We start from the raw sequence: 12,278 nt of genomic DNA, 5'->3' as shown, positions 1-12,278 counted from the left end.
AATCACGTCTGTACAAGTTTTTGGCGCTAAAATCCGGCCGAATACTTTTGCCTAATATTCGGCTATTCGGTCAGGGGCCTCGCCGAATATTCGGTATTCGGTATACTGCCGAATATACTATTCGTTGCAAGTCTAAATATTACCCATGCTAATCATGACTAATACTCCCCTTTCCCCTCCAATTAAGCGTAAAGCTTGTGCCAAGAGTGGGTACGACAATAGTGCAACGGGTGGGGTTTGAATCGCCGACCTTTCGGAATTCAGTCCGCTCCTCAACCGTTGAGCTATCGAGACTCTTTGTTGTTACTTGTATTACAAAATTCCTCTGCTATGATATAATCTGATTTCTCTGGAAATGAATTGTGTAACTTTTGAAATAATTTAATAAAATCGAATGCCAAACATATTTTTCTTGACAAAGATTATAATTATCAACCATTATGTATTTTTTATTTATTATTATTTTTCTTGTATCCCCTAATTTCATGACATCATCATAAGTCATCCTCAGAATTCGACAGCCAAATTCCGCGAAACTATTGCATCAAAAACCAATCGCACTTATGACCTTTTTCTATAAATACACCTAACACCACACACATCTAATGCATGTGCATAACCGTGCCACGCGAATATGATCATTAAGGTGCTTAACGACTTATGGCCTTTAACTGTACATCCTGGTCAAAAGTGATAAAATTTTTACGCCAAAGGAATCAAGCGAAGAAGCACGCAGATAATAAAATAGCTGTGATAATAGGTAGGTACGTCATCTAAGTTGTTCAAACACGAAGGTGGAAACAATAATAATAGTCTGTTATTAAGAGAACGCAATTAACTAGATAAACAGTTTTTTACAATAATTAAATTGTTCACTGACGACTTTAATGCATTGATGCATGATTGATGCTGATTGCGAATCATCATAATATCATTGATTAAAAAATGTTACAGAGTAGTTATAAAAACCGGCCAAGTGCGAGTCAGACTCGCGCACTGAGGGTTCCGTACTCGGGTATTTTTCCAACATTTTTCACGATAAATCAAAAACTTTTACGCATAAAAATAAACGAAAATCTGTTTTTAACCGACTTCCAAAAAAGGAGGAGGTTCTCAATTCGTCGGAATCTTTTTTTTTTAGAATGTACAGGTGCTCTTTCATATGATACCCCACTTGGTATAGTTGTCTTGCTTTGAAAATTGAAACACATTTTAATTTTTTTTAATGATATAACCACAAATTCACGGTTTTCAGATTTATTCCTGTACTTGTGCTATAAAACCTACCTACCTACCAAATTTCATGATTCTAGGTCCAAGGGAAGTACCCTATAGGTTTTCTTGACAGACAAGACGGACGGACGGACAGACAGCAAATTAACCGCTTATTCAAAAAAGTATTTTTAGAAAATTTCACTCGAATTTCCAAAAAATCTTTCTACTATTTGTAATAGCTTGCTTTCACGAACGTGCTTACCGAAGAGAGCTTTTAACATTAAACTTTAGATGATAAAAAATGTAACCGGGATCGACAAGCAGTATCAAAGCTAGGCGTGAGAAAAATATTATAATTCCTTTCACAACAGTTGATTAGGTGTGTACCTTGCGTGGTGTAACTCTATTATATATTCTGTGCCATTAATTAAGACAAATCATCGCAGGTAGGTATGTATCTATTCTTTAATGTATCCTGTTAAATAAGGAAACTACCGCCAATAATTATAAAATCATAAAGTTATCTTAGGTTAGGATTGCACACTATTTACAAATTATTGATACGGTCTGCGACCAAAAATTATTGAAAACTGTGTACTTTGCACTAGTGCAGTCCTTACTATCGTACTGCATCACAGTTTGGGGTGGCTCCAATAAAACTGATATGTTACGACTGGAGCGCGCCCAAAGAGGTATTCTTAAGGTTCTGGGTAGCAGACCGCGCAGGTATCCCACGTCGGCACTTTACCAAGAGTGGGACGTTTTGAATGTCCGGCAGCTCTTTATCTCCCAGGTTATTTTACGCAAACACTCAGAAACAAAAGCCCAATCCGAAGCAAATGTTAATATAATAAGACGCAAACCTAAGATATTCTCAATGTTGCCGAGGAGAACCGCACTTGCCGGAAGGCATTACCACTTCATCAGCCCCAAACTTTATAATAGAATAAATGACACACTTAATATATCTAAATACAACAAACCCAACTTAAAAAAAACGGTTAATGCTTGGTTAAAGAAACTTAGTTACTATGAAGTTGAGGACTTGATCGCCGAAGTGAAATCATAGCAAGTTGTCTTTTACACACCCGTCGTACCTACTATAATTTACATCATACATACAAATAATATCACACACACACACACACACACAGACACACACACACACACACACACACACAGACACAGACACACACACACACACTTGCACACTTCTGTTTTACATTACTATTCTACATAATTATTATTTTTAAAATCCAAATTTGTATAGTTAAGTTCTAATCGATGGATCCGAGGGAAGGCTGCGGTGCCCGTAACACAGGTTTTCCTAGTACGGGTGCTAAAGCACTCACAAAAAATCTTTATTTTACTTTATTTTACTTTATATTATTCACACTTTTTTTTTTTTTTTCGAGGCCTACAGTTTCACATTATTCATTTAATTACCTATTATCATTTCAAGGACCTAAATAATCTTGCGATTGCCATAGGATTACTAGGTAATTGTATTATTATTATCAGTACCTAACTAAATATTTTTTACATTTATCAAAGTTTTTGTCCATACGTCGAAAATAGTAATCTTTAAAATCAGGTGGTTATGTAATAAGCATTTTGTTGTTATCATTTAATAGTGTCATACTTATTTTTAAAATGGATTTAAAATAAAAATTTATTATTATTATTATTATTATTATTGATGGTCTAAGGGATTTCAGTCGCTCCCACAACCGTGGCTATATTTATTTTATATACTTACTAGAGGAAGCCCACGACTTCGTCCGTGTGGATTTAGGTTATTTAGGTTTATAAAGATCCCGTGGGAACTGTTTGATTTTCAGGGATAAAAAGTTGCCTATGTCAATTACAGAGACGCAAGCTATCTCGGTACCTTTCATACAAATCGCTTAAGCGGATGGGTTTTGGGAATCCCGTGGGAACTCTTTGATTTTCCGCGATAGTAAGTAGCCTATAAGTAGCCTATCCCCGTCCCCGGGATATAAGCTAACCGTGTACAAAATTTCGTCAGAATCGGTTAAACTGTTGGGCCCTGAAAAGATAACAGACAGACACACTTTCGCATTTATAATATTTTATATTAGTATGGATAGTTCGCGACAGGTCGACATGGCAATCGGGGTATGAGGCGGCGGACGCCTCGCACACCCGAACGTCACCCGCGCTATCCCGCATCGGGTTAGCGCGGGGTTAGATTGCCATGTCGACCTGTCGCGAACTATAGGTATTTGCTAATCAACACTACTTACAAAACTATCAAGTTGTCTAATCGTAAAATTATCGCCAATGAAAAAAGTCGGTCAAGTGCGAGTTGGACTCGCACACGCAGGGTTCCGTACCATCTTTGGAAGATTTGCAAGATTATTTTTTATCGAAAATAACACTTTAATTTTTTAATTTTCATGGCAGCCACTTTTTTCACAGATTTTTTATTTATTTATTGTTATAGCGGCTATCTATACTATCTATATACTAATAAATAAAATTGGAGTGTCTGTCTGTAATTTCGAAATAACTACCGCATATTAAGGTCATATGGTTATTTGAACGATACTATAACTGAATCACACGTTTTTAAAATTTTTGTCTGTCTGTCTGTCTGTCTGTCTGTCTGTTTGAAAAGGCTAATCTTGGGAACGGCTGAACCGATTTTGACGGGATTTTCACAGACAAGTAGAGAATTGACCAGGGAGTAACATAGGCTACTTTTTTAACCGACTTTCAAAAAGGGAGTTGTGTTTTTCTACCTATGTACACCAAAATCTCCGAGATTTCAGAACCGATTTGCGTCATTTCTTTTTTAATCGATAGAGGAACTTTGCGACATTGTTTCATAAAAAATTTGGAGTCCAACTCCTCAATCCTGATGCTGCAGGGGATCTGACCAATCCACGCGGGCGAAGCTGCGGGTATCAGCTAGTATATAATAGAAATACACATTCTGTGCTAAACTCTACTTATTAGAAACAGGGTGACAGACAGACAGACGGATAGACAGACAGCGGAGGCTATAGCCAGTTTGGAACCCTAGATAGCACGAAGTCGTAACAATTTTAATTTGTAATCCTTCTATGGCCGCCGACAAATGACCAATCAAGATTAGCAATTATATTACTTGGTCTATCTAGGTCAACAGTTAACCTTGCGGTATCGTTTACGAACTGCCGATTGAATTTTTAAACATTCTTTGGACCTTAGCAAAAAATTCCATTGATATTTAATTTTGCTGTGTCACACCGGTTTCGCACAAGAGATGAAGTTTCAAGATGCTGAAATCTACATTTTAGGTAATGTTGCGGCTACATTAAGAGGGGTCTCTCCGTCACTCGCTCCATACAAACGTAGTTCATCTCTCATTGGAATACTAACCAATCATACTCAATAGAATTTTGTAGAAACGTTCCGGGAACTAATATCTATGCCTGTGGTTTTCCAGATTTCCGTTAAAATATTCGGTTTCAAAGTTACGCGGTCTAAAAAATTTACATACAAATCTCTGTAATTTTAAAACTACTTATTTTTAGAAAAATCTAAAACACCACAGACACAGATATTAGTTTCTAGAATATGTCTGCAAAATTTCATGGACTTAGTTTGCCTAATATTCAAATGAAATTGGGATTACGATTGTATGGAGTAAGTGACGGAGAGAGCCCTGTTAAGGCTAACGTAATGCCCAACAATGCCATACTTATCGAAGAAAGAAAGGAAAAACTTTTTTTTTTAAAGCTGTGCCACACATTTTATTTTTTAATAAGAATAGTAGCCAAATCATGACCAATACTTCCCTTTCCTCTCCAAGCGTAAAGCTTGTGCCAGGAGTGGGTACGACAATAGTGCAACGGGTGGGGTTTGAACCACCGACCTTTCGGGATTCAGTCCGTTCCTCAACCGTTGAGCTATCGAGGCTTAACAGTTATAACAGTTATATCTACGGGTTAGTCCCGGCTAATACTTGAGCATTAAAGTCAAAAGACCTCAAGCAGAAGAAGCGCCGGAATAAACTGTGTCATGTGTGGCACAACCCGAAAACAAGTGTAAATTAAAAATTTATAACACCCCCGACAATTGAAGGTTACAGTAACTAGAAAAGAGCTGATAACTTTCAAACGGCTGAACCGATTTTCTTGGATTATAGCTAAGAACACTCTCGATCAAGCCACCTTTCAAACAAAAAAACTAAATTAAAATCGGTTCATTAGTTTAGGAGCTACGATGCCACAGACAGATACACAGATACAAACGTCAAACTTATAACACCCCTCTTTTTGGGTCGAGGGTTGATAAACCCCAACTCAGCATGAATGCTTTATGCCTTGCAATACACAAAAAAACATACAGCGCTGATTTTCAACGGATTACGGAATCTTTTAAAAACCTAAATCCACACGGACGAAGTCGCGGTAAAAACTTGTTACAAAATAATCCATACTATCCATACTAATCCATACTAATATTATAAATGCAAAAGTATGTCTGTCTGTCTGTCTGTCTGCTACCTTTTCACGGCCCAACAGTTTAATCGATTCTGACGAAATTTGGTACAGGGTTAGCTTATATCCCGGGACGGACATAGGCTACTTTTTATCCTGGAAAATTAAAGAGTTCCCACGGGATTCCCAAAAACCCATCCGCTAAACCGATTTGTATGAAAGGTACCAAAGTAGCTTGCGTTCCTGTTATTGACATAGGCAACTTTTTATCCCGGAAAATCAAACAGTTCCCACGGGATCTTTAAAACCTAAATCCACGCCGACGAAGTCCCGGGCATCCTCTAGTAAGTAATATAACAATAATTTATATTATTGTTGTTAATAGTTATTGTTGTTAATAATCTACGTATTAGTAATACACATAGCAACTTTGTAAGTTTATAGCTAGGTATGTCTCTACATTGTAGGTCCCGGGGTCGCGACCTTGATTTTTCCAGGTTGTATTTTTACGGACCTAATAAAAATTTTCTTCTAAATGATGTTTTACTTACAGTGTTTTAGGTATCATAAAAAATGTATACAATTTGTCTTTTTATCTCTGTTATTATGGGACTGAGAAGTATGATTCTAGAATTTATTGAAACTTATTATGGGCTATGCCCGTTAAGAGGGGTCTCTCCGTCACTCGCTTCATACAAACGTAGTTCTAATTTAATTTGAATATTAAGCAACCAAAGTCCATGAAATTTTGCAGACATATTCTAGAAACTAATATATCTATGTTTGTGGTTTTCCAGATTTCTGTTAAAATATTCAATTTCAAAGTTACGCGGTCTTAAAATTTTACATACAAATCTTTGAGCCCCTGTAATATTAAAACTACATATCTTTAGAAAAATCTAAAACACCACAGACAGATATTAGTTTTTAAAAAGTTTTTGTGGTATAAGAGAGCGAGGCCCGACTCACACTTGACCAGTTTTTATAAAATAACGTAGGTCTGGCCCTCGCTGGCTCTCTGTCTATGTCATGTCATTGTGAATGAGCCCACTAACCAATTTCTACTCTTTTTTCACCAAGTTCACATCATGTAATGTTTTCGTCAAATTAAGATTAATTTTATACAAACTTTATAAGGCATATTATTATTTTATGGAGTTCAAAATTCTGTGGGGTACCTGTTCATTTCACAATCCTAACAAACAAAAAAAAACTTGAACAGAACAAGTTCTGGGAAGGATACAATTTTAAATTATTATCATTATCGAGAATTCAGATTGGTTTTTCGAACAGGAAAATGCAATAGGTACCTTAAAAATATGTTACTAAGTTCTGTAGGTAACGAAATGACCCATGAGTCATAACAATTTTTTTTTGGGTACTCATAAGCATTTTTCCGCGACTTCGTCTGCATGGAAATGAAAATGAAAAAATATTTATTAATCAATTACTGTCAATTTTTAACCCCCGACCCAAAAAGAGGGGTGTTATAAGTATGACGTGTGTATCCGTGTATCTGTCTGTGGCATCGTAGCTCCTAAACTAATGAACCGACTTTAATTTAGTTTTTTTTGTTTGAAAGGTGGCTTGAACGAGAGTGTTCTTAGCTATAATCCAAGAAAATCGATTCAGCCGCTTGAAAGTTATCAGCTTTTTTCTAGTTACTGTAACCTTCACTTGTCGGGGGTGTTATAAATTTTTAATTTACACTTGTCTCTTTGACTGATGGTATCCAAACTAGCGAGCGGTGTTCAAATATATAATTGGGAAAAATTAACGTAACTGACGATAATTATTATGGAGCATAAGAAATAAGTAAAATCAGCTGATTTAAGTGGAGAAAAAATTAGTCTAATCTAGTACTTAATTAAAATATCAAGTGATTGAATTAAAAACTAAAGCATGGAATTTGATTTTTTAAAGCCCGCGTGAACTCTTAGATTTTCTGGGATAAAAAGTAATCTATGCTACTCTCCAGGTCCTTAAAAAATCACACATATAAAAATTTTAGTTAAAAGTTAAAATACTTAGGTAAATATTAAATAGTAGACTAATGGTAGAGTTAAATCAGAATTCAATGGAATGTAAAGTATTCAAAAAATTTACTCGAATTAACTTCCTGAAAATCCTTTTTTGGGAGGTCTTTAGCAAAAACTTCACGCAAAATCCTCAAGATTCAAAGTTGAAGTGAGAGAGTCAGTCAGTAAGTTTCTTTTTTTTAATCAGGTAGGTATATAGACTTAAATCACTACTTAAATCTTTGTTATTGTTGGCAAATTATGATTGTAATTCAATGTGAAAAAAAAAAACAGATTGTCGTAGATAAAAACTGCCTCTTAAGTAGGAAGTAGGAAGGGCAATGATTCTTTTAAAACTTAATTAATTCTAACAACCTACCTGAAATAATACACTGATTACGCAAAATTAATGATATTATAGGTGCAAAATGGCATAAAAAAATTAATAGAATACAGGAAAACCAGAATTATAAGAACTTAGTTAATTATTTACTTAAATATTTTGCCAAAACTAATTAACAAAACTAATTGAACATAGTTACCGTGTTTTGTATACCTACTTCTGTATGTTTCTGATGTGATATCTAATTAACCAACTTCCAAAAAAAGCATCCATAATCTCAATCTGGTACATAATATTTAGTTTTTTTTTTTTTAATTTACAGACTACCGCTTGGTTACAATCAGATCTGGTGGCAAGTGATGATGCAGCCTAAGATGGAGCTCTTGCCTAGAAGATGACTGTTAACTCTTGACTTGAAGGTACCCATATCACTTTAATATTATAAAGGAGAAAGTTTGTATGTGTGTGTGTGTGTGTGTATGTTTGTTACTCCTTCACGCAAAAACTACTGGACGGATTGGGCTGAAATTTAGAATGGAGATAGATTATACCCTGGATTAGCACATAGGCTACTTTTTATTCCGGAAAATAAAAGAGTTCCCACGGGAATTTTAAAAACCTACATCCACGCGAACTAAGTCGCGGGTATCAGCTAGTTAGGTATAATTGGAGAGGGAAAACTGATGCTGGTAGGGCATTCCAAATCTAGCGGTTTGAATTAGAAATGAGGAAGCAAAGCAAAAGCAAATGAGGCTTAGTAACAGGTTCCGTAGGCACCCTTCGGCTACGGATCCCTATAAAAGCATGCTACTAGGACTATATACATAGTTAGTAGTACGAGGTAGGCGGTATTAGCCTAGCCCCCGAGGCCCGAGGAACCAAGGAGCCATCAAGTACCATTTCTATTATGTTAGGGTTCTGTGTACGATATTTAACACAAAATTACTAATTAATGCGCCATCACAGTTTTATGCAAGCATTTAAAGACCTGTTTAAGATAAATAAAGTCAAGATCATCTAATGGCCACAGCTGCGGAGAATTGGTTGGGCAAACATTTCATGTATCAAATTATAACCTCTAAAGTTGGCAATAGACGTGTGTCGAACCGAGGTTAATTTATCGATAAATCGATTTGCGAGGGCTATAAATCGGTTTTTTAATTGATTTAAAAATAGTCAAGTACAACGCGTTTCAAATGTTATCTACATAAATTCAATTTTCAAATTGTCAATATGATTTTTTAAATCGATTAAAATCGAAATGCGTTTCAAACTGTGTTTGAAATGTGAAGAATTAGTCTGGTGGGTGGCTTCGGTCTAGTTAGGTACCACCCTACCGACAATGCTGTGCCGCCAAGCGATATAGCGTTCCAGTACGATGCCGTGTAGTAACCAAAAGGACCGTATGTTTAGTAAAAACTGCTATACCCCTTTAAGGTTAGCCCGCTTCCATCTTAGACTGCATCATCACTTACCACCAGGTGAGATTGCAGTCAAGGGCTAACTTGTATAACTTGTATAAAAAAAGAATTTTTCCATATTTAAAAGTAGATGCCTATTAGAGAGAGAGAGCCTACGAAGGCCAGGCCTTCGTTATTTTATAAAAGCTGGTAGTTTCTCTGCGTGTTGTCTCCAACAAAGGAAAGAACGATCAGCGACTGCGAAGTTTGAATCATGGTGGCTTTGGGAAATAACAGGTAACAAAGGTGTAAAAAATCTTACGACAAAGTATGGAAACTATACAAGTATGGGTCTCATCTCATCTGTGCTGGCGCTCGCCGACACACGCGCGGCACCCCTTTAGAGTGCTTCCCAGTCAGTTCCACCACCAAAAACACCAGTAAAACACAAAACCCGGCTACTCTTAACAAAAAAAACACTCCAAAAAGGCAGAGAACTCGCGCCAGCAAACGCCAACACAGACGAAGTCCTCATGCATTGCTAGACACTTAGAGTAATGGCAACCCCCTGCCAGACCACTTAAACTTTAATAAATTGTTCAGCTTTTATAAAATAACGAACTTCTGGCCCTCGCGAGCTCTTGGTCCAGCGATGGCTTCGCCCACGTTGATTTAGGTTTTTTTTTTAAATTTCCGTGTTCACTCTTCGCTTTTCCGGGATAAAAGTCTACATGAATAATTATAAAACGATCTTTGATAGATTGTTCACGAATAATCGATATCGTATACTCTCTATACTATACATAGAGTTGTACCTACTACTTGGTATCTGGTTGGTATAACGAATATTTACCTAAGCGTTGATGATAAATGTACATAATTATATTGTTGATGACCCTGACTCAGATGAATTATACGATTTGTGAGAAAGGCCATTTGCTAATATTCAGTTTATGTTACAACGACTTAAGTGGAAATGAGCAGGGCAGGAAAAGTCGAAACAGACAGATAAACAGACAACAAAGTGATCCTATAAAGGTTCCGTTTTTCATTTGACGTACGGAACCCTAAAAACGATAAACATTGGGGTCTCAAGGTGCTAGAATGGCGACTTCGCACCGGAAAGTAAGGCCCTTCCTCATTAGGAGGACAGACGAACCAAACGAGTAGCAGGCAGCCACTGGATTCAAGCGGTATTTCCGTGGCGTGTGGAAAACTCTACAAGAGGCCTATTTCCGGTCTGTCTGTCTGTCCGTCCGTCCGTCCGTCCGTCCGTCCGTCGTGTCTGTCAAGAAACCTATAGGGTACTTCCCGTTGACCAAGAATCATGAAATTTGGCATGTAGGTAGGTCTTATAGCACAAGTACAGGAATAAATCTAAAAACCGCTAATTTGTGAACAAACAGATTGTTTCTAAACAGATTTCTATTTATTTTTATGTATAATATTTTCTGATTATTTGAAAAAATACCCGAGTACGGAACCCTCAGAGCGCGAGTCTGACTCGCACTTGGCCGGTTTTTTAGAATTTGTCTGGCCAAAAGCTGCCCCTTTGGCACATCGCCATACAAGGTGTTGAGGTGGACAAGCAACGTGTCAAAAACGCTCTCGAGCCAACTAAACCAAGCTTTCAAGAGATCTATGAACTTTGAGTACAACGTTACATTGACTAGGTAGGTACATTCGCCAGAACCGCTATCCTAGGAAACTATTCGTAGTTTGTGCCTTAGTTTACACTTCTAATATTTGGTTTTGCTATTTACATTGCCATCTGACTTAGTTTGTAGAGAATTTTAGTTATTTTTAATCATTATAAGTATAACTCTTAAAGGCCTAAAACCGAGAATTTATGGTTAAAAACCTAAATTAAAAAGTGCTATTTCTTATACGGTAAGAGACCTTTCGTTTGCGAATCCAACTCGAACTTACCGGATTTTTAAAGGAAATAGAGCCTCGATAGCTCAACGGTTGAGGAGCGGACTAAATTTCGAACGGTCGGCCGTTCAAACCTCACCTGTTGCACTATTGTCGTACCCACTCCTGGCACAAGCTTTACGCTTAATTGGAGGGGAAAGGGGAGTATTGGATGACTAATACTCCCCTTTCCCCTCCAATTTGCCATAATATAAGCCATATGCTAATCATGAGATTAGCATAGCTTATATTATGGCTATATAAAAAAATGACTCAAAGACTCACCGTTCTCTGAGCACTGGGTCCAATCCAACGGTCGGTTCATCCAATATCAGCAGTTCTGGTTCATGAACCAACGCCGCAGCAAGGGAAACTCGCCTCTGCTGCCCTCCAGATAAGGACTTTATTAACCGCCCGCCACTGGGCAGTTCTAGAAGATTAGTGAGGAAGTCGAACTGTTCTGCCAGTTTCTTCATCTTCATGCCGTAGATTCTGCCGAAGTAGTACACTGCATCTCGTACTGTGAACTCCGCTACCAGGGCGATGTCCTGGGTTCAAAGAAAAAGATTATTTAACTATTTAAAGGAACCCTTATAGGATCACTTTGTTGTCTGTCTGTCCGTCTGTCGTGTCTGTCAAGAAAACCTGTCTATCGTTTTTAGGGTTCCGTACCTCAAAACGAAAAACGGAACCCTTATCTTACACCCTTATATACGGATCACTTTTTTGTCTGTCTGTCTGTCAAGAAACCTATAGTGTGCTTCCCGTTGACCTAAAATCATGAAAGGCAGATAGGTAGGACTTATAGCACAAGAAGGAAACAAATCCAAAAACCGTGAATTTGAGGTATTATCACAAAAAAATGTGTTCACGAAAAATGCTTTTACCGATCACACTTGACCGATTTTTGTCTGCATTAGCAGTGAGATTGTGAGCG

The 12,278-nt window shown here is 37.2% G+C and overlaps 1 protein-coding gene across 3 annotated transcripts in view; it reads right to left on the bottom strand.

Moving 5' to 3' along the window:
* The window catches only part of LOC123877786 (ABC transporter G family member 20-like), a 70,129-nt gene that overhangs the window by 17,468 nt on the left and 40,383 nt on the right, over positions 1 to 12,278 (bottom strand). For all 3 annotated transcript variants that reach the window (XM_045924677.1, XM_045924678.1, XM_045924679.1), the window contains exon 4: positions 11,627 to 11,889. In XM_045924677.1, the coding sequence (XP_045780633.1) occupies positions 11,627 to 11,889 (263 nt within the window). The remainder of the gene's footprint in view (positions 1 to 11,626; positions 11,890 to 12,278) is intronic.

This window comes from Maniola jurtina, chromosome 24, assembly GCF_905333055.1.
Source record: "Maniola jurtina chromosome 24, ilManJurt1.1, whole genome shotgun sequence".
Taxonomy (NCBI): Eukaryota; Metazoa; Arthropoda; class Insecta; order Lepidoptera; family Nymphalidae; genus Maniola; species Maniola jurtina.
Note: the sequence above shows the minus strand (reverse complement) of the source record. Positions and strands in the feature narration are given on the sequence as shown.